At 45.7% G+C, this 23,164-nt stretch overlaps 1 protein-coding gene across 3 annotated transcripts in view; it reads left to right on the plus strand.

Annotated features, from left to right (window-relative positions):
• The first annotated feature begins 580 nt into the window (after positions 1-580).
• LOC149341808 (uncharacterized) overlaps positions 581-23,164 on the plus strand; it is a 55,383-nt gene continuing 32,799 nt past the window's right edge. The window contains exons 1-12 of one of the 3 annotated variants that reach the window (XM_089544010.1): positions 581-798; positions 1,137-1,179; positions 1,764-1,842; positions 2,387-2,507; positions 6,794-6,872; positions 8,314-8,629; positions 11,083-11,210; positions 12,740-12,983; positions 14,581-14,813; positions 18,717-18,833; positions 19,215-19,293; positions 20,158-20,573. In XM_089544010.1, the coding sequence (XP_089400136.1) occupies positions 791-798; positions 1,137-1,179; positions 1,764-1,842; positions 2,387-2,507; positions 6,794-6,872; positions 8,314-8,629; positions 11,083-11,210; positions 12,740-12,983; positions 14,581-14,813; positions 18,717-18,833; positions 19,215-19,293; positions 20,158-20,573 (1,863 nt within the window). In that variant the 5' untranslated portion in view covers positions 581-790. The remainder of the gene's footprint in view (positions 799-1,136; positions 1,180-1,763; positions 1,843-2,386; positions 2,508-6,793; positions 6,873-8,313; positions 8,630-11,082; positions 11,211-12,739; positions 12,984-14,580; positions 14,814-18,716; positions 18,834-19,214; positions 19,294-20,157; positions 20,574-23,164) is intronic. The other 2 variants (XM_089544011.1, XM_089544014.1) reach the window with 2 other exon arrangements.

Consider the following 23,164-nt stretch of genomic DNA (forward strand, 5'->3'; position numbering starts at 1 on the left):
AAGGATGGTTCACATTCAAGCGAATGAGCGATTGAGCGGCGCGTCGCAGCGAAAATTTCGAACTCGTTGAAACCTCGCCGCTCATCGCAGCGAAGACTCGACACGGGTTTTTGCGCCACGGCGGCAGGATTCGCTAGCATTTTCGTTTACATGTGAAACGCTATATTCAGCACCGAGCTGTGGGAGACACGTGCGCATGTGCTCGTAGAACAGGAAATAGTTGAGGCTGTGGCTGAGTCAAGGTCAAGTACATCTATCTACCTTGGCTGAGTAGCTAAGGAACCTTTGCGCAGGTACAAAGCTCTCGCTCGCTCTGCCCACAGCCTAGAAGCCAGCTGCCCAAGGCAGAGAGTACGAGGGTAAAGTGACGAGGGTTATCAAAAAGCCTAATTTTAAAGAGCCCGCCTTTTTAATGTATCATCCCTTCTATGCGATTTTACATTGTACAATTCATTTCATACTTTACACTAGATTTCGAGTACTTGGCACATCTTGGCAAAAGTTTTTTTGAGGTAAACTTTGTAGTCCTGTACAGTACGTAGCGCCATCTTTTTTGAGGTGTATGAGACTCAATGTAACAGGTCTTGTAATCGGAGGGCTGTGCCATGGCTTCTGTTTTTTGCGCGAAGTGGACAGGTTATTTTTAATTAACACTTATTGTGGTAATAAATAAACCGATAAGAACAGCGCTTCGATGGCTAGTGACAAACTGGACACAAATTTGAGTGGCTGCGAAGTGAAAGCCTGAGCACTCCAGGATCCTTGCTCGGAAGCCTAACTTTACAGAGACATGGCAAGGTGTGTGTTGTGCTCACTCTCCGTTGAAAACAAAACGGCTCTGAATATCTTTTAGATGTCTTGCTGTTGACTTCATTTCTTTCTGATCTTTCTGACATAACTAACTGTGTTGCTTTAGGCGGCTGTACACGTAAGTCAACTTTTCAGCCTTCCTTCGGACTCGTTTGAGAAGTAAACGAACGCGCGGTAATTCGCCTGTGGCGGTCGACTTGGGAATTCGACTTGGGAATTCGACTTGGGAATGGGGAATCTGTAAAAGCGCTTATTATGTTGCTATCTGTCGACTGTTGGAAATGCGCCTTGACCTTTGTGGCTGTGTCACTTAAAATATTTTACAGAAGCGCCGAAGATGACATTTTGGACGATGACATCCAGTTGAAGGTGAGTGTCACTGCTATCTTACCAGTTTTCTTACGCAGGTACCGCGCCACAGGTCCGGCGTGTACTGCTTCGTCATGGCACAGTGAAATGGAGGAGCAAGCAACCTATGGGTTCACACGATCTGTAGTCTTATGCTGGCAAACGTGTTTGAAGATCGTCGATCTCAAAATCAAAGCAGACAGGAGCTCAAAGCCTGTCTTTCTCATCAGATGAACTCATAGTCGAACTAATTTAACTGTGTGACTTCTTGTGACTTCGTGACATTGGCTAAATAATACGTTTACAGGTTTCACCATAGGTGAGCTGGAAGTAAAGTTATTAGCATTCCTTGAGTTCACAGTTATCAATCTAGCTTACCTGATAAGATGGGCAGGTAACTTTTTGTGAAATAGGTTCTCAAGAATGCAGGTTTAAGTGACTGGCAAGGTAACACTAAGGCTGCATTGATATTGACAGCTAAAGCTGCATAACTGCATTCCATGAGATTTAAAACGTTTCAAACTCGGCTTCTGCAGTGCTTTATGGCGTCAATCCAACTCACTTCTTTGCAGCCCATTGATGTGCAGCATGCTTGCTCATTTCAGGAAGATTACGAGCTTGACATTGCTGATGAGAATGCTTTGCTTGATCTGGATGAGGACGAAGCACCTTCTAGTGGTCAGCGTAAGTGCAATCTCTTTGATGTTCATTTTTATTTATCCTGGTAGCGTAAGTATAAGCAAAAGCCATGTGTGTTACTGCTTAACGAAGCGGCAGATGCCCCTCATAGGAGACCTTCCAGCCAGTTTCGTCTACTGATACTCTACTAGTTAATCTAATTAAGCCTTGGTTATCCCTCATTCATCTGCAAACCCCCTGTGATTTCACGCTAGCAGATCCAGGGGATCGGCCAGAGGGGAGAGGGGAGGAGACGCCATTGGCTGGAGCGGTTCCTTTGAGGTGCATTTGCCGCCTAGTTCTTGAGTTGTATCCGACTAGAGTAATGAGTGAATACAGGCAGACGGGCTAGTTTGTGATTTGGTACAGAATGCATTTCATGGTACGTGCAAGGAAACTTGGACAAAGACATTGCCAAAACTATTGCTCCTTGTGGTTGGTTTCATTCACTTCTTTGTCTACTTTCTTTGCCTTACAAAATGCATTCTGAATAAGTTGTGAGCTAGCTCAGAGTGTTTGCTGTACTTCCCATGTCTGTTTTTAATTACAGGAGACACTACCACTGGAAGTGTGACCAGTATAGAATATGTGGATGAGGAAGGCAACCCTGTGACTGTCTGTGATGGTGATAGCCTTGAAATAGTGGATGAGTACAGTTACAGTGAAGACAGGTGAGCTCCTGAAATTTGAGGATGAAGCTGTAATGGAGATTCTCCTGAAAAGTCTATTTCCAAATCTTGTTTTCACTTTGCACGCGAAGTTGCAAACAACTTGTGAGGTGAAATATACAGCGATGAAATATACACTACATTGCTTCACAGAATTTTTGCTGCTGCATTCAATTGTGCTCGTTTATGGTAGAGAGAGCACACAGAATTGATTTTTTTTTTATTGCATTGGCAAAACACGCAGGCTGTGAGAGTGGAGTTGGGTGTGCCATAATTAGAAAGAGAACCACAACTATGCTCCATCTCACAAGTCGTTTGCAGCGCTGTGAAGGCTGCGGAGATCTGAGCCGGTCAGAACGGTGCACACTGCAAAACGTGTTCCTGCGCGCCCCTCACCCCATAACTGGTGGTAACCCAGGAAGGAAAGAGCACCAGTGTCCAGCTGCTGCATGCAAGAGACTCAGCTCACTCGGCAGACGCCATGTTTAAGAATGGCAACGCACTATTTTGCAGCAGGTTTCTGCAGTGCTGTGTTCGTGCTGACTTTCTCTGCTAATTTAACCAGCGAATGAAACACTGTACTTTCAAAACACCATCCTGAGCTACCTTTTCAATTGCCGCAATAATTGCTTTAAACATTGCCACAACACTGCTCAGATATTTGAGGGACTATTTGTTGTTTTCCTTGGCCCTGATTGGTCGAGAGAGCCCTACCTTTTATAGGGCTGCAAACAACTTGTGAGGTGAAATATACAGCGATGAAATATACACTACATTGCTTCACAGAATTTTTGCTGCTGCATTCAATTGTGCTCGTTTATGGTAGAGAGAGCACACAGAATTGATTTTTTTTTTATTGCATTGGCAAAACACGCAGGCTGTGAGAGTGGAGTTGGGTGTGCCATAATTAGGGCCAAAAACTTGTGTCATTAATAGGTATTGTGTCTCAAGCAGTGAGTACAGAAAGCGGAAGTGGATCTCCAAAGAAAGCACACTGCATTTGAATAGGCCCCCTAGTGAGGAGAATGAAGCATATAATGAAGTAGTAAATATTAATAAATTCCACAGCTCAGTCTAGAAAAGCGAAATGAGCCCTTTTGGCGACTGATGAGACTTTTGAGGTCCTGATCTAGGAGCAGAACGCAAAATGTGTTGTGCAATTCAGTGTGCTCTCCTTTATTACTGCAAGCACATTTCAGAGGTGTGCATTCTCGCTGTGCGACCTGTTACACCAATGGTTTTTCCATTGAAAATCCTCTAAGATCAAGCCTCCGCGGTGGATCAGTGGTTAAGGTGCTCGGCTTCTGACCCGAAAGATACGGGTTCAATCTCTGCCGTAGCGGTCTAATTTCGATAGAGGCGAAATTCTAGAGGCCTGTGTACTGTGCAATGTCAGTGCACGTTAAAGAGCCCCAGGTGGTCTAAATTTCTGGAGCCCTTAATTAACTGCGGTGTCCCTCATACCCCAAGTCACTTTGGGACGTTAGACCCGCATAAACCAAGGAACTTATGTAAACGAACTTCTCATATTTTTCTTGACAAAACCAACATGGCGAAGCTCCCGCTAAATGGGTTCGGTTCTGGTCTTGGGTTCAGGTTTGGTTCCGGTTCGACACCCTGATGCCACAGCTATGGTGTGTTGGTGCAAAATGCATCAAAGATAACGCACATTAAAAGAGCTCTTGCTATTCTAATCTACTGAGGAATGTTCACTCTGTTGGGTAATGTTCACTCTGTGAATAAATTTTAGCAGAAGGCTCATGATTTTTATCCTTTTTTTTTTTTTAATGTAGAAGACAGAACAACATAAAGGACATTTTTCATGTTCTTTATGTTGTCCTTTCCTTTGCACTAAATGCACTGAATATGATGTCGACTGCCAACTAGCCCAACAGTTCGCTCTTTTGAAGGCTCACCATGCATTTGATTGGCCTATTACTTTGAGGACAGGGTTGATGGGCAGTTGTAATCCAGCTGCTGATTTTAGTGTTCGATGTGAAAGAGACTGTTCTCTTCCATTTTTATGCGAAGCATATTACTAGAGGTACACTACAGCCCTTCGCCGTGGTTACCACGTGACACATGACGTCACAACAGAGGAAGATGAGGGTCCACCTCGCGCCGTCGCTGTGGTTGCACGCCGTGCAGACCACGTGGTACAGTGACGACACACCACGTGACATACCACATGACACATGACGTCACGACAGATCGCCGTCACGCGCTGGGAGAGGGAGAACGATGCCATCGCCCAGACACCGGAATGTCCTCGAGCGGCATTCCCGCGCATTTCGAACGCGCGTTCACACTCGGTGTAGGTGAAACGCTCGCTCCACCGAGCAGGCGGACGCGGCTTCCGTGGCAATCCAGGCGCCCACCCAACGCGCGTCTCGGGGTTAGTCGGCGTTCCGCTGTAGCCATGCCGTTGTCTTCTCCCACGACGAAGGCTTCTAGTGGTTGTATTAAAATGATCAAGTATTCAACCAAAGAAAGCCATGTATTAACAAGCCTAGCCATCAATATGCTTCGCATCTGACCAGGGTTAACCAAGTTAAGCCTCAGCCATTTTTTTCTCTACTGTCCTCATACTATGCCTGCTTCCTCTTTGTCATAATATCAGCGTGATGTTGGTGTAGGGATGGGTGTGCACTCTTCTGTGAACCCGAGAGTCTTGCGCATGTTGTCTTGTGCAAGCAAAGGAAGTGAAGGCTTCTACTTTAAGAGATTGACCTCTGGGAGGTAGGATACTTACTGTTGAACAAACAAAAAAATTACTGCTAGAAATTAGCAACTGGAATGCAGCGCAACAGCTGCGACAAATGTAAAACAAGCAACAATAGGCAGAAGCCAAGTACATTGATTGAACAGCAAGTTTTACGGCCCCCACTTATATTCCAGCATGCTTAATGCGTGAATTTCAAGAGCATTTAGGAGTTGCCTATCCTTCTCATGTAGGGTTTGCTTCTCAGCCGTATAGTTGGGCCCTTACAGCTCCAGCACACAAATTTAGAGCTTAACGGATGCCATGACTACATGGCGAAGAGACAAACACATTGCTAGGTTACTTTTGGCGAAGACGATGCTTTTTCTTGCAACAGGTGGGTATACCCCTGTGTGTCACAAGGGCATTTTGAGAGCCCTCTAATTGATATTCTATCAACTCAGACCATTGAGTGCTTCTGCACGGGTAGTTTCAATGGTCATCGAGTCAATAGTTTCTCGAGTCAATGGAGCAGAGCGGAACTCTATTGAGATTTGAAGGGCCTCCGAGCATCGCCCAAGGTTGCTAGTATTGGTTCAAGCGGCGCCACTGCGCACTTTCGTGTATGATACATTCGCGGCACAAAAGCATGAACAAACATTATTCTCCTAAACTCACGCAGTAAAATATTAGTCTGTACAATAACTTAAAAATGGTATCGATCTGGTTTAAAGTGCAGTAATTTTATACTCCATCGGAGAAAAAAAACGCCAGCGGTATCAGTGTAGCCAGAGCATTACAAAACTGTGACAGACAATCACAGAAAAGGCTGTTTGTTCCAAGGTAATGTAACTGACCTTTAGTAATAACCGAAAACCTCGTCTGATTCCAAAAAAGTGTATTTCACATTTAGTTTATATTTATAGAAATATTTTTGTTATTTACGCAAAATCGAAAGTAGTGGTTGTGGCGCCACGTAAGCTTTGGCGTAAGACACGAGAACCATTTCAATGGCCATTGAGATTTACCGTGTAGCAGCGACACAACTCCTTTGGGTTCAGTAGCGATTGAGAATCTTGAAGTCTGTCAACTCGATGCCTATTGAAACTGGCTGTGTGACAGGGGTATAACTAGGTTTTTGATGTGTTAGCATTGGAAACCCCATGTTGGAAAAAAATCTGTCTGTTCGTCCGTCTGAAGCCTCAGTTGGCAAGTGGCTAAGTGAAAGAGGGAAATACCCTTGCGAGGGAGAGGGAACATCAGAGAGGCAAGACGAAGAGAGGGTTGTAGGCAACGGATGGCAAGTGGTGTACTGGAGAGAGGGAAGATGAGAGGATGGGTAGAGGGCGAGGGAGAATGGAGAGGAGCTATGTCATGTCGTGCTGTGATTAGTGTATATAGGGTGGGGAGAGTGTAGCTGGGGTACGGTGTGTCAAACAGCGATTGATGGACTGAATCATGCCACCTGTTCGCACAGTCTGGACCCATCAGTGGCTGCTTCGTTCAAGGGGAGCACAATGCTAAGACATACCTAGCTGCATCAGTTGCATTGATCGTCTGTAACTTTTTTTTCGCTTTGTTCTGCCAGGAATGACGATGGAGATGTGCTAGATGTCGACATAGACCCGGATTTTGACTCCCTTATACAGGAGAGTGAAGATGCAGAGGTAGGTCCCAAGATCACATAGCTGTAGTATTATGCCTTTGGCCATTTCTTTTGAAACCAAAACTTCTCTGTACTGCCCTACTGCAGTTTGAAAAGGTGTAAAATCTTGTGCTTTTTGGGGCCAGAGAAACCCTGAAGTTTAGCTTCTTTGATGAGGTCAGTGCCCCTCACATGTTTATACATCGGTTTATTCTCGCGGAGATATAATTTCTATGCACTCTTAGGAATGACAAGTTCGTGGTGAGGTTTCCTTGTGAAAAGGTGGCTAGCAGTTCATCTGAAAGGACGTTATAGGTTAGGATAGGACTTCTCTGTTTTTGTTTTTTGAAAATTCTGTTGTTGACTTTTTTGGGGATTTTTATTTCAGAATGCGATTTTTTTTTTCCGGCGGATATTATTTTTGACATATGAAATACTGACTCTTTTCACTGATTTAGTGTAGCAGGTCTCCATGGTCAGAAGTCGCTTAAAGTCTATTTCGGGGGGTTCTTGTCATCATGAACAATTTATTTACCAGTAATTAAACTGGTAGTGGTAGTAGTGTGTAGAGCTGTGCTTGCAGAAAAAATTTCAATAGTCTTTTTTAAAGGGCAGCTCAAGTTAAATGAGGTAGTCAGCAGACAAAAACAAAAGTGGTAGTTTATTTCTAAGAGCTAGTTTGACTTGTTATCATTGGATTGTCAGCCTGGATTGAGGGCGAGGATAGGGCACTCACAATGGCTACGTGTTGTGCAGCAATGGAAGTGGTGCTCAATCGTTGCAGTAGCTTGAACATACTTTTTCATGACCCATGCGTGGTTTCGTGCCAGTGTGTTACATAATCTACTTAACCGTCTAACTTCAAACAGCTGGAAGGCGGTGAGGAGGTGATGCTTCCCAGTCTGCAGAGGCGCGTAAGCTAACGTAGCAGTGCCTCAAATCGTACAACTGCACTGCTTATCCAAAACTACCATCATCATATCATGCACCTGGCTTCCTTACTTAGTTCAACTTTGGCTTAGTGTAACTCGCATTTAACAGCCATCTAGCTATGTCTTGCATGCCCAAGAATACTGACGTTTTTTGAAGAGGTTAATACCAAATTTTAAAAGTGAATTTCTTGTACTCTTATCTGTTTCTTTCAGTTTAAACCGAAAAGTCCATCCCCTAATTTTAGGCTTCAAGACTTTCGATGTCCCTTTGTGCTCTTTGCTAGTGGCTCAATAAAGCTCGCTATACTAGTTTAGTTCAATTCACTTCTTTATTTCTTCCAGAAATAAAAAGGGCAGTGCTTTAGGTTGCATGGGCTAGTGTGTTCTCTGGTTCTTAATGGCCAGCATGGCAGATTTGCACCTAGAGGCTGCAAAACAGCACGAGATGTTTCTTATGTCTGTCATTTTTAACCAGACACTGCATTGTAGTTCGATGTTCCAGCTGTTAAGTGGGTACTCAAATGCCCGCAGAGTTTGTCAAGCAGCCAGTTTAACTCACAACGGCACCGCCCTCCAAACCGGCCGGAGAAGGCAGCCCCGAATGTGGTGCCAGCTCCCCATGAGCAGCCAGAGGAGCCCATACCATCGGCCCCAGAGCCTGCTGCTTCTCCAGTTCTCTCCCGGGCCGAGTCTGTTGAGGGGGAGCCCCCCTCGAGAAACTTGGAAGACGAAGAGGAAGAAGAAGAGCAGGAGGGACGCAGAGGCCGCTTTCAGACAGAGAGGCGAGCTGGAACCGTGATAGCCACCGTATCCTCCAAGCGGCGTCAGGCCATCCCCGATTCCCTTGGTGAGCACAGTCCTCCTCCTGTGTGGCGTCAAGCAAGGCTAGGGGAAAAATGTCTGACAGGTGTGCTTTGCCTTAAGAATTTCGCGCATTGAGGAAATCGCTTGAGAGGGACACTAATAACTTTTGCTGGTTGTGTGGTTTTGCTGTTATTCCTTGTTTGGAATGCTTGTTTTTATCCAGCACGTGTGTGCCTTGTGGTGGCGTAATATAGAAACTGTGATTGCTTTGTGCAGTTATGCCTCGTTAATACGACCCCTGTTAATATGGATGTTTCGTATGATGTACAGTTTTTCTGGGGACCAAACTTTGTCAATGTATTTACGCATTGTTAATATGGTATCTCGCTGTCCAGACAGTGGACATGATGGAAATGCATAGAGCCCTTTGGTGCCCATGTATTTTGTTGCATTAGTATGGAGAGAGATGAGAACAGATCTGTAATCGCACTACCAGATTTTTTATTTTTTGCATCTTGAGTGCAGTGCACTGGATGAATCCAATGGAAAAGTGAAAATGACTCACTGATGGCCCTTTTCTTTTTCGGTTTCATCCATTACAGCACAAAGTTGCAGATTTGACGCCCCATATCTGCTGTATTGAATGAATGCTTGTAAAGAAAACTTTCTCTGCAGTTTGTGCTACATAGAAAGCCTAATTCAAAGCCATCAGCTGACTGAGTCTTGGGGTAGGGGGATGTGAGTAGCAGTTAGGCCGTATAGCCATGAGATGGTATCATGCAGGTATCACTAGGCACGTGGAGCTGCAGCACATTATTTCAAGCATAGTGACAACCAGGATGATGGGCTTGGAGCTCCCAAAATCGTTTCTAATCTAAACTTCACTGACCACCACTGTGCGGAGAAGCAGCCCCTAATCATGGGGAGCTTTGTTTTTTTTCCTGTTTCTTTTTCTTCGCAATTCGCTGTTACGGGTGAATTGATTTATAGACAATTTTGCTCGGGAGCCAAAGTGTCCATATTAACAATGCACGACTGTATATAGCGGCCAACATCATTGTTGGCGACCCACTTTGATGGTTTTACCACACCTGGCCAGAAGTTGGCTTCGTTCATTTTCTATGAACTTTTTTGCTAATTCACCATTAGCAGGTACAGTGAAGATTGTTAACTGAATATGGGCCTAGGGGTATAAGATATAAAATCATTAGAGCATTAAATAAAATGTGTTGTCAGGCTCTCTGAAAACAATGCCTGAAAGGGATTGATCAATAGCCAAAACATGTTGCGAGCTTTTGATGGAAATGAGAAGATTGTGCCTCATATTGCAAGAATTTAACACTGCAATATTGAAGAAACAAGGTTATATAATTTTAATTTGGCATTGAAAATCGTACAAAGTGCCATCTTACAGTGAAACCCTGCCATTATTAGTGCTGTGCATCACGTGACCGCATCTCAATAAAATATCACTGATTTGTTTTAAACGCACCTTGTTTTTTTTTTCCAGGAGTGTTCCTCATGTTTTATTAAAGTTTGCGCTCTCCCCAGTGCTTCGTTTGATGAAAGGCAGCGCACCCTTCGTATCGTTTAGCTTTGGTCACTAGATGGCACCACCGTGTTTTTCCTTTTTCGGATGAAGGGGCAACCACAGTCTACCAAACTTTTGTCGATGAGGTGTGCGTCACTGTGGCATGATAGCTTTGAGTGTAGAAACTGAAATAAATGGTACTCTATATTAAAAATGTCTAGTTATTGTCTGGGAGGTGAGATATATACATAATATTCTTTGATACATCACTTCTGCCAACAAGCAATCGCCATCGTTTTCGCTGTCATAGTTTCAGCATTGCCCTACATAAAAACGAGTGCATGCATTGATTGAAAAATTACCAGTAAAAACCATCTACAGCGTTTGTAATTTTTTTGGAATCGAGCACCTTAGTTCTGTTGCGTCAAAAAAAATTGAGTTCAGAAAAAACTTGGCGCTTAAAATTCAACTTTCTGTCCCTTCAAATCAGGAAATTTCATGTAGTGAACAATTTGCACGAAATTGAAATAATATACAGTGTTAATACCAACCTGGTTTTAGCATTCTGCACTTGACATCTGCTATTGGTCATTACAGTCGTAAGTTTTTACTGGGACAATTGCTGTAAATACATGCCAAGAGCTAGAATCTCATGGTCTCCTAGCGTTCTGCGTATTTTTTTTCACGGTGCAGAAGAAGGTGTTCGTGTGATGCTATGTGCGAACGAAGTTGCACTGCTGGGGCTCTTTTCTTAAAAGTTGCCTTGCAGATGTCTTAGTCCGATTCTTAGGGAACTCCGCTGTAGTGGAGTAGATGTGTAGTAAGGGAGTAATTGCTCATTAGCATCTACCGAAACACAGCCTGTGTGGATCCTAATGCTGCACTTGGGTGAATGATGATGAGTACTTACTCCTTTTGTTGTCTTGCTTTCGAGTTGTCGTTTATTTGCAATGTGCAACTCGCAGATTCAGTCATCACTGAGGCAGATGTGGCCAAGATTGATTCTTACCTCAATCGTGAAGATGACCGGCGGACACCCGGCCGACGTGGACGGGGCCGCGGTGGTGGCAACTTCAGGGGTCAGAATAATAAGGTGAGCGTTAGCTGCTGCAGTGGCTGTGGTGTCTTGTTGCTGTCAGCCTGTTGTAGTACAGTTGATCCCCAATAATCGACCCCAAATATAATTAACTTGGATAGAGTGAATTATGCTTTATGTCAAACATGCGGAAGTTCTTCTAATAATACGCATATAAAATTTATTTTTTATAATGAGCTACACATCGGATATGATTCACAAAGGAAACGGCGCGAAGTACAGGGACAAAAGAGATACATACACGACAGCCCTCCATATCTTGCACCGTTTTCTTTGTGAACTGAAGAGAGAGCTCGTCTCCCCTGAATGCATGCAGAGCATTCACACCGTCCAGGGTGCTTTTGTCACTGCTTTTGTGCATCGCGGGGAAGCCAACTACAGGGGACGAGCGGGGCATGGTCCCCACATACAACACTCTATCACATAGCAACAGTGGGCGCATAGTGCCTCATTTGATGCCTGTACTTTCGATTCATTATATATGTGCCAGTATAGCAGCCACCGAAGTGGGACCCCGCCAGAACCACCATTTGCATAAAACTTGGGGGGTCACCTGTTTGATGCAGAATGTTTGAGGTGGTGCGAAATGACTTGGCTTGTTCTGAGGATAAAATTACCAATTCAGATGAAGCCCAAAATATGTGTGGGATTCACACCGACGACCTTTGCGCTCCCAAACCGTGCATTCCTAGGACCTTCAGACGGCCATTACGGCCAAATCGTTTGTCGTAGGGGTTTCCAGATGGTTTTAAACTATCTGTCGTGTTGTGATGCTCACACTTATAAAATTTATCAACTGATATAATGGGGAAATATTCCAGATAGAGCGAAGGTGGCTGCAGATCGCAATAGTTGTGCAAAATCCATGAGGTAGATGGCGCTGATTGTGTCTGAGAAGGGTTGTTTCCAGAAGGGAAACATCCGTGGATGTTTGGATTCGGTCTTCTCCACGTTTTGCTGAGCGCACCGCTGTAAACACTTGAAGATCCCGCAGCTAATGCTCTTAAGTCGAACACTGAGCCAGTGTTGGTGGAGAATTTTTTTTTTTTTCTGAGCTACACTGCCAGCATTGGGTTAATATACTGGCTACCAGCTCATGGTGATAGTGGCTATTAGCTGTGCATCAAGCCCAGCTCTGCTGCGCGTCACTTCAGACGTGATTAAGACGCTGGTGGTCTTTTTTTAGGAATCTTGCCATTTTGGCGCCCATATGCTTTCCTTCGTGTCCATCTGCACGGTTCTTCCTGTGCGTGAAACTGAGTGCTCATGGACACTACATGGACACTACAAATGCAAACAGTGCAGCTTGGAGAATGTATGTATAGTAGTGTGACATGAGGCAGGGCCGTCTTCTTGAACAGCATATTTCTTTGGCCGTGGGTGCCATTATTGGACTCATAGCAATTGCAACATAAGATGGCTCTAAGTGAAAATTGTGGAGTGTGTTTGGAAGGCTCACATTATGTCCCCTGCTTTCTGCGTTTTGAGCATGCATGGTGTGGTCGCTTTCTTGAAAATTGCTGCAGAGAGGAGGCGGTGGAGCAGCACGTGGCGGCTACCGTGGTGCTACCCAGCACATTGAGCCGTGGGTGTCACCACCTTTTGGTGTTCATGGCCCAGGCCTTGTGCGATTTGGGACACAGTCACCGCTGCAGCGAGGTTATCATCCAGGGGCTGTGGCTGGTGCAGATGGACCACGTGGCAAGATCTTTGTCAACCCCCAATTTCGCAATGGTGCTGCCGGTCTCGGACCTGGTGTGCGAAACCAGGGTTGGTTTGTTTACTGTTTGTTATTTTGAGCTTTGATTTTTATGCATATCAAAGGACTTTGTCAGCTTATTGCTTATGGCTTGGCCTGTGGACGGCATAATTTTATGTCCTCAATGTGTGATTCGTGATTCCACGACACCCCATACACACACCACGCACACAGACAGTACAACCTGTAATGGGTGCACATGTCATGACGTGAGACTGTTTCCACTTCTGCTGTGAGTAGCAGATATGTTGTTGTTGTTAGTGGCTATTTATTAATAAAAATTAAAATGGACGGAAAAGATGTTATTAGCCATGGCTACTGCCATCAAAACCTGAAGCACCTGAGCTGCAGCTAGCAGGAATAAAAGGAAAGAGAGAGAGAGAGAAAGGGGGAGCAATAGAAGAAAGGATAGGGGTTGGCGGCAGTATATACTGTGTACAAATACAGGATATTGAAATAGAAATACATGTGGGGTTCTGTGCTGCACGTGGTTGTCAAGAGTGCAGATATCCACCACACCTGTGCGAAGCCGTAAGCACTTGTGGATTATTGGTCCAGTGATGGGAACATTCCAGTTGCGAGCGGTCGCGATGCACTGGTAAAGAGACTCTTTGACGTCGCCTTGCAAAGGATCTCTAAGAACCTTCTTTTGCTGGTCGTCATGGCCACTGGTGTCAGCCTCCTTGAGAACATCTCCAGCCATGATGATTGTTGAAATCGTCGATGCAAAAGCCCATAAATTTTTTTGTGAGGCTTCCAACCTTGGAACCCTGGCGGAAATGCCTATGAATTTGCTGCCTCGCCCTGAAAGATATTGCCTTGCGGTTAGTCAGTGCCATCTTTCACGAATGCGCAAACAGGCGGGGGAACTTGTGTGAAGAAAGAGGGGAAGAAGCGAGCTCTTCCCCTCCTCCCTCCAACGATTCCTAAGGCTGCACGCAGTGTCCCTCGCGATTTCTCCACGCCGGTCTGTTTGCAGCACTTATGACGAGTTTTCAGGTCATTCTGTTCGAATTATTTTATTTTTTATCAGACTTTGAGACAAATTTTCATGGTAGTCGCCTTCCAGGCGGCCAGAAACTTGTTGTATCCAATATTTCGTTGATAATTGTATCATTATGTACGGTTTATTTTTACATTGGGGCAATTGGAAAATTTATAAATCTAAAGAATTAGATCGTTATAAGCGATATATTATTATACAGTCAAACCTCGTTATAGCGAACAGGTAAAAAATTGTAAAATTGTTCGATATAGCCAAAATTCATAATGTAAAATTTCGTTTGAAATGCACACAAGTTTGCCCTTCGATGTATTGAATTTTCTGATGAATGGGAGTTTGATGAAAGCAGACAGTTGTGGTATACTTTTGCATGGGGTTTTCAAGGAGGTGTTTGGCTGTTCATTATGAACAACAGTTCGATATATCTGGGTTCATTATACTATCCGGGATTGACTGTATTCGTGTAGTCCGTCCTTTCTTTTTTTTTTATTGGCGAGCTATCCTCGTGCACGTCCAACTACTTGCTGTATGTCTGGTGGCGACCCATGTTGTGTTCTGTGTGCACTGAGTTGAGAGTTGACTGAGTGCCCTGACGTGCCACGCAGGTGTGCCCCTGGGTATGCAGCCCTTTCAGAACCCACGGGGCCCTCCTCCTCCTCCCTTTGGCAGCCAGCAGCCAGAACCCTTCCTGCGACCCCCGTTCATGTCGCAGGGGGGACCACCCTTGCTGCTGCGCACAGAGCCCTTTGCATCACCTGCCCTGCTCCATCCACCACAGCAGCCACCGCCACTGCCTCATGTGGCCCGTCAGAACCCACCACCTTCACACTTTGCGCCGGTGGGTATTGTTTGGCTTCACATCCTTCGGGAGCGGTGTGCTTCACCTGTGTGGTCTTTGACAGCGAATGGGTGTGGGCAGGAGCACAAGGACAATTCATGAGATACAGTCGCCAGCCAATTTTTCGGACTCGGCGGGACCCGAAAAATGGTGCGAATAATCTAACAGTCCGAAAATCCATGAACTTAAAAAAATAAACTTTTCTGCTTAAAATCAGCTTTCAAAATCGCCGCTCCTCATGTTCCGCCTGCAAGCGATAATATTAGACTCTATCTGAGTCATAGCCGTGCTTTGTTCATGTCCGCACCTTATCACATCATGATACCAGATGTGCGACATGGCCGTGGTCATGCTGCAAATGAATGCACTCGCTGCACGAAGCAAGAACAGTCAGTTTGCATGGGGCAATGACGTTCGCGAAGACCGAGAGGTAACACCCATGGGAAGATGCGAGCGCCTCCGAATGTGCACTCCCCCCCTCCCCCCCTTCCCTCCGTCTACCGCATTTGCTGCCCCGCTGTCCAAGCCGCGGCGGATGCTGCAGTGTCCCATTGTATCATTTTCAATGCGATCGCGCACCCTTTGTAGGCCATATCAATGGCAATGGAAAGGTTGGTTTGGTTGGTTGGTTTTTGGGGTTTAACGTCTCAAAGCGACTAAGGCTATTAGAGACGCCGTAGTGGAGGGCTCCGGAAATTTCAACCACCTGGGGTTCTTTAACGTGCAGTGACATCGCACAGCACACGGGCCTCTAGAATTTCTCCTCCAAAGAAATTCAACCGCCGCGGCCGGGATCGAACCCGCGTCTTTCAGGTCAACAGCCGAGCACCATAACCACTGAGCCACCACGGCGGTGGCAATGGAAAGCATCTCATCATCTCGAATGGCAACGATAGAGAACAAATAGCCAAGCATATCTAAGCCAGTCCGATTGCGCCCACCAAGCCGATTCTGTTTAAATCCAAGATGGCGCCTTTCACGGTGGCGGGGAACGGTTGGTAGTGACAGCGATGCCTGCTCACGTCTACATTAGGCCGAAATAACAAACTTTCAGTTGAAAAACATTCACCACAATATTGTTGGCGTTTATTTTAGTCCGAAAATTCAAACTTTTAGACTCCGCAAAGTCTGAAATATCGGTCGTAAAAATGTACATGTTCCTATGAGGTGTGCGACGGTTTCTCAGCGAAGTCCAAAATATCGCGCTAGTCCGAATTATTGGCGTCCGAAATATCGGTCGGCTATTGTAGTTCTGCGTAACAGAGAGCATAGAGTTTTGCAAAATTCCATACAGGGAAAAGAGGCACTTCAGTGAAAACAGGAGTGAAAGTTATTTAGCTTTATGTACTGTGCACATAGATAGAGGTGTGCCAATATCAAATTTTTGGTTGCGATTTGATTAGAATATTTTCGAATAATTTCGAATATATGTATAGTTAGTTCAGTTAAGGACAGTAACTTTTTGCACAAAACATAGCTATGAGAAAACAACAGATATTGCAAACAAATTTTGTTTCCACTTATCAGCGTGATTTAAGATACCTGTAAGTCCTATCAGGCATTAAATAAGTGAGAGGGACTCATGCAGTAGTAATATAATAATAAAGTTTTCTTTGTAGATTAATACCTTATTTACAGTTCTTTGGATAACAGTGTCACTCAGGGAAAAAGGTCTTATAGCACAGTTTGACTTTATGCTCGCATGACAGAGGAGCTTACTGAGTGCTGTCATGCACATTGTAAGATGGCCAGATACCTCTTGGCTTGAGCAGTCATGTCATCGTTCAATTACCAAAGGGGCAAGGCTTAAGGCACTGCTGTCAAAGCGCAACAAGACAGGTCGCGAAATGAGCACCAATGCGACAAACCGAGCTGCAACATGAGCACAACCATCCCTTTCACGCTCCCTCGAGATGCCTAAAGACAAAGCGCCGGTTGTGGAATGCTGCCTCTACCGCTGCGTTCATGACGACGCGTAGCCTGTTTAGCCCTTATCTATCGGTTTTGCTGGACTGAAAGCCCAGTGATGGGCTTTTGTGCTCAGCAGCTGTCGTGATCCGAAGACACAAAAACATGCCCTTGATGTCCCAGCATGCGGTGTGGTTGTGCGGGCTGGCTTCGAGTCCTGTGTTTCTGTAATGCGCTTCTTTCTTGTCTTCTGTAGTCTAAAATACTCAGTTTATAGGTTCTGACAGGAATTGAGAATGATCAAAGTGGTTGCCGCGAAACAAATGAGCAGCTCACATGGGCCACAACTTGGTCCCTTCCGCTATCGTCCACAAGCTGACGTGCTTTCATGTGCGCTGCCTCTTCAAAAACTTAAGCATGGAACGCAAAGAAATACCAGAGATGATCGTCGCGGGACACAGAAGTTGCTAGTTGTGCCTTACGTACACAAAACCTCGCACAACTTGAGGAAAGTGGCCAACAGGTATGGAGTGAGTGTTGACTTTTCGGCTCCTAACAAGCTGGAAAAGTTGTGCCCCCGAATCTGCAACTCAAGAAAGGGGGGTTGCCAGATGAAGGACGATTCTTCGTTTACCAAGTGTTCTGTAGGAGTGGTCTACGCTATCCCCTTAACGTGTGGGAAGTTTTATGTCGGCCAGACTGGCCGCTGCATCAACGAGCGTTTGGGGGACCATGCCCGAAATTTATCAGATTTGAAAGATTAGTACGCACATTTGGTTGCACACATAATGAGCTGCGACGGGTCGAGGCGCGGTCAAATGAGACGAAGATTCTTGGCAAAAGCACAGGTAAAACTGCACGTGTTAGTCTGGAGGCGTTTTACATAAAGAAATTTGACTGTAGGTGTGTCAGCACTCCATCTTTATCTCTTTTTGCTTCAGAGTACAATTTTCTAGATTCTGCTATCAAGTATCTGCTCTTTTTGTTTTGGGATTTTTGGCTGCCTGCCTGTTTCTGCATTCCCAGATGGTTGCCTTTGTTCACCTTCTCATCCATGCCACCCTTCTTTCCCTTTGAGACTTCACCTTATATAAGGTGCTTCCTGGCTTCAATAAAATTTCAGTTGTGAGTTAGTGCTTGTGTCTCGTCATCAATCTTTTCTTGTGGTGTGCATGGTTTGGCGCTAGTTTTTCTGTAATTCAAGATGGTTGTCCATCTGGCTGAACAGCTTCAGGTGGAAGGGAAGCAGCAGTAATGACAGTGGGCGCATGGAGTGGGCAATGTTTGAGCACACTTGCATGCTTGTGCGCTATTTTCGAGGCAGCTGTTTTAGCCCTGTACAGTCTTCGTCCACCGGAGCCTAGCAATTCATTTTTAAGTTGCAGGCAACAAGAATGACATGGATAGCAGAAATAGGTATGCCTCAAAGCCAACCCGCGCTACGACAATCTCGTACAGCACTACCCGCATAGCATTTGCCATGGAATAGTTTCATTTTCGCGCCTTCTTACGCTCGAACCGAAACGCTGATGAAACTGCACCAACAGGTATACTAACAACATAAGATTCATGCCGCCCCTGTAAGAAAAGAGTGTTCAACATTGGCGTGGATGCAACACACCAGAAGCCGCCAAATGTGTCGCCTTAACCATTCCAGACGCGCTAAAGGCATAGCTGTCAATATGCCAGCACGGGTTTGACCGCTGTTGCAAAAAGACGTCTGGATATCATACGGCCACAGTTGTAAGAGCTAAGTTTGTATTGCGTGGTTTTCTGTGGGAGCTTAGATGGAACTGGTTCACGAAAACCTAGGAGCTGGGAAAATGCAGCACACGGAGGCATAATAGCGGTGTTCTGCAGTACTAGCATTTGCAAACTTTTGGACGTTTCGAATATCCTCACTCGTACTTATAAATAAGGTAACTTTCTTCTTTAAAGCCTCTTGTTTCATGAGGTTGTAGCACAAGGTACCAAGAAAAGTATTATTGCTATCAGGGACTGGAACATTTCATGGCAGCTGGCCAGCCAGGTGGCTTTGACATGCCTGTGCAAGGTCCAAGGCCATCTGAATTCAGTGGTCCACAGTCTTCTGGAGCAGGTGATGCTTTTCGGGTGAGTGCACCCTATTACATAGCAGTGTGACATGGCAGCATTTGCAGCTTTTGTCATGTCTGTACACAGTGTGCAATCTGGGATCATTGTTGGTTGACCTGGTAGCGTCATGATTATGGTACTTGACATTGCATAGAAGAAAGAAAATTGCAGACAGTTGCAGCTAAGAAGTGCATGTTTTCACCTTTAAATGGCCTCTCTTCTTAGTATTCAGGTGCTGTACTGGTATAATAATGATGTCACTGCAATTGGCTTTGCTGTGTTCTGGCTTGGTGTTTGCAAACCACACTGTGAGCATTGTGGGTCACTGTGGCAAAGGCCTTCCAGGTCGGATGCATGTCGGGATCGTGCACTGATCTAGTTTGCATAATGCATTTTCAGCAGCCTCAACCACCCTGGCAGTCGCCACCTGGAAGCAGAATCCCTCCCGATTCCATGCAGCAACATCAGCAACAACATAGTAAGTTGTGCCTTCTCATGCAGCATCTGTTGGACCCTGCAGATATGCGAGCCTCTTGGATATTAAACCAGACAATTGAAACAGGAGTTACTGTATGTTGCCACATATGTCAAAATCATTATATAGATGTGTGGAAGCAGTCTGTGTTGCTCAATGGGCCAGTGAAGACTTGCAGAATGAAAATGTTACAACTGATACGGTTATCTAGGTTTATTTACCAACAGTTTGGGATGGTGGACCGTCCTTCATGAGGGTTTAAGTTGAGTGAACACAGAGATTCATGTATTTACAGTACTGAATGTAGAGGGATAGGAGGAACTGTCTTTCTCTTTGAGGAAGGAAAACAAAACACATCACGAAGTAGAAGACGAGTGCTCCCGTCCATTAAGGGAAACGAAGAGGGTTGTAAAACAAATAAGTGAAAGGGGGAAAAAAACAGAGCTAGCAGAGGTGTAGCGGAGGCGGAGAGGGGCAAGTTTTCTTCGAGAAGACGCAAGCAAGAAAGGCTTTGTTTGGAGGAGCTTGAAGTTTGAGCACAGGGGAAGAAAATAATAGCAAAAAGAAAAACGCAAGAAAAGAACAAACTGAAAAAGAAAAACCACAACTGTGCGCTTATCATGACCTGCTCCATAGCGGTGCAGGTGTTGAGTACCGTTGAAATGTAATTTATGGTAAGCTGTCAAGATCGCGTCATCACAGCTACCAGTGGTGCCTTGCTTGAATCACGGGTCTAGTAGGTGTGGGTGGGCATTGTTGGGCCTGGCTCGGAAAATATTGGTTCCTTCTGTACAATATTATTTTTCCTTCTTTTTCTCCGCCCACACTAATATATGTAACACCAGTGTGCATTCTTTTTGCTTTCAGGGCTTCCCATGCGGCAGCATCAGCCACCTCTTCAGCTTCAACATCAGCAGCAACAGCAGCAACAGCATCAACAGCAGCTGCTCCATGGCCAGTATGGAAACTCCTTCGCACCTGGTGCTCCCATTCAGCAGCAGCAGCAACATCATCATCAGCAGCAACAGCGACAACAGCAGCATCAGCAGCAGCAGCAACAGCAGCATCAGCAACAGCCACAGCAGCAACAACAGCAGCAGCTACAACAGCAGCAGCTACAACCGCAACAGCTGCAGCAGCAGCAGCAGCAGCAGCAGCAGCCGGGCACCTCCATGGTCAATCACCCGTTCCAGCCAGGTCCAGCATACCAAGGTGGACCTTTGGCACGGCCACCTGGAGGCCCACCCCACATGGGGCACCACCAGCCGGGACCAAACATGCTGGTAAGAAGAGCCTTGGGCTTTGGAATACAGGCGAACCCACTTATAACAGCCATAGTTATAACGGGTGCTCATTTATTATGAATGCAAGTGCTGCTACTACGAAAATCGTATGAGGGCAATGGCGCTCACTCTCAGATACAGCGAACAACTGTAGCCACACCACTTGGTTAGAGCGAACAAGGAAGCACTGTGAACTCTCCCCCGCAGTGAATAATCGCGCTTCCCCCAAGTGGAGACAGTAGAGCATCACACAGCCCCTGTGATGCAGCCTTCACAGCCTTTGTGAGGCAAAAAAAAAAAACAGTACGAAAGGTGGTCGTGGAACTATAGATAACCACTGGCCAAGGATGCACAGGCAGGCTACAAGGCATACAAGGCTGGTCAGTGCATGAGTGCGTGTTTTGGCTTGGGAAATTATCTGGTGGAAGGAGAAGTGCAGTGGGTGGGTCAGTATTCAACTATTGCATGCGATGCGAGAAGTTTGAATTGTACCAGTCACATGGCATGCCCCGCTGGCCCACTTGGTCACTGAGCGTGTTTCGTTTGTACAATCAGCTCCCCACCTTCTGTGCTGCTGTTACTTGGAAGCAGTGCACAAATAGTGGAGTTGATACACTCTGCATGCATGTGTGCTACAGCTTTTTCCCTGCATGGGCTCTGGGATGACAGATTTTGCCGTCAAAAACTCCCATGATCAGATGCAGGTGGATTTGAGGGAACGTGTTATTAACACAAAGCTGGCTGGACCTCTTATCACCATGAATGGCTGTGTTGGTACAGATCAGGGGTTCTCAAACTAGGTTCTGTGAGCTGCTTTTGTGGGTACCACAAGCACCCACATTGGTCTGTCCCCCCTTTCCAGTACACTTCTGGCGAGCATGTGCAAAGCAGGTGCAGTATCTGGTTTGTTAAAACTCATTTCAGAGCATTTGCTCTTCTTAACTTATTCCTCAGCTTCGAGCCATCTGCATCGGTGTGAGCGGAACTGTAGCACAGACCTTGGCAGCGTGCCAAGACACTTTGCGCCAGTAACGGAGCTGTGTGTTTGTTTGCTCGCCCTGCAAACTTGGCAGGATGCCAAGACACTGCTGTGGTAGTGCACACATACAGGTGCCGTCAAAAGTAAATGGAAGGCAATATTCACGAAAAAATTTCATCATTGGCCCCATAATTCATGCATCATTGAATACATATGTGCAGCCTAGTTGTGATTTTGAGAATTGCACTGTGCACCAACAAGCATGGACCATTATGCTTTAGATTTAAAGAAATTTAACTTTTTTGACAAAGTCGCCTTCCATTTACTTTTGACGGCGAGTGTACATTTAGAATGCTGGTAAGATGGTGCGGAAGGGGCATGACACGCAAGGTGATGTGTGTTATGTGCACACGTGCGCATGGTGACTGAAAGTCTGGGCTGCACCGCCAAGCTAGCCGAGCCCAGACAAGACAAACAAAAAATGTATGTGCATTTCATCACATGTTTTTCCAGGCGATTCAATGGCGATGGCAGCACTGGGGGGAAGTTTTGCCACCAGTGAGTCCATTTGTGCGAGAAAGATAGTATTAAGGGAGTAATTACTCATTGACGTGTCCACCCAGGTGCAGCCATACCGCTACAAAGGAAAGCTGTACAGCTTTCTCAGAAACTTCGTAGTTAAAGAAAAATTCGTCCTGGTCCGGGGTTCGAACCCGGGACCACCGCTTCACTGGAGCAGTCGCTCTACCAATTGAGCTAACCGAGACGGCAAGCTTATGGTAGGGCGAGAGCGAATTGATCAATAACTCGAAGTGGGAACAGTGTTGGTCAGATGTTTAGGGGAATCCCCCAAGGTGGAGTAGATTTGTAATAAGGAAGCAATTACTCATTGACGTCCACCCAAGCGCAGCCATACCGCTACAATGTTTGAAATGTGTGAAAGATAGTATCAGTCGAAATGCCGGAGCGGTAGCGGCAGATAGCCGCTAAAAACTGGACAAGGCATCACATGGTTCTGTTTGCAGCCCAGCCACTTGAGTGTGCGAATGCGGGGAAGCGTTTGTCTTGTGACTGCAGTTTTATGTGTTCTTGAGTAAGAGTAAGAGATGGGCATTGAATAAAAAACTGATTGCTGAAAGCAAGACGACAAACAAATACATACAAAAGTGAACAAAGCACAAAGGGTCCATTCACAAGCAACACCGACTGATTGTGATGCTTGTAACAAAAGATTTTGACGGGGAGTGGGGAGGAGGATTCCTTGACGCATGTTGAAGGCTGTGAGGCTCCTGGAGCCAAAAAAAAAAAAAAAGAAGTGGCTAGTTTTAGCATGGTTAAACCGAGTAGACATGCGAAAACCCGTGTTTATTCTTCGCCTCTTCTTTCTGGCATCTGCGTGTGTACGCAGCCACATTTCTCGCTCTTCACTTTCACAGCCTCTTTCTACTCAGAGGCAGCTAGCGCGATGCTCCTCCGAATTTACCTGAGCTTCCTCCCATTGGCTGCAGCTTCCTCCACCCGCCCTAACCAATTTACTCCGAGGCTTCGCACACGATTCTTGGTCGGGACCGTGTTAAGTACCGTATTTACTCGCGTAATAGGCGCACTCGCA

Source organism: Amblyomma mixtum, chromosome 5 (assembly GCF_055824585.1).
Source record: "Amblyomma mixtum isolate Tamu chromosome 5, ASM5582458v1, whole genome shotgun sequence".
Lineage (NCBI taxonomy): Eukaryota > Metazoa > Arthropoda > Arachnida > Ixodida > Ixodidae > Amblyomma > Amblyomma mixtum.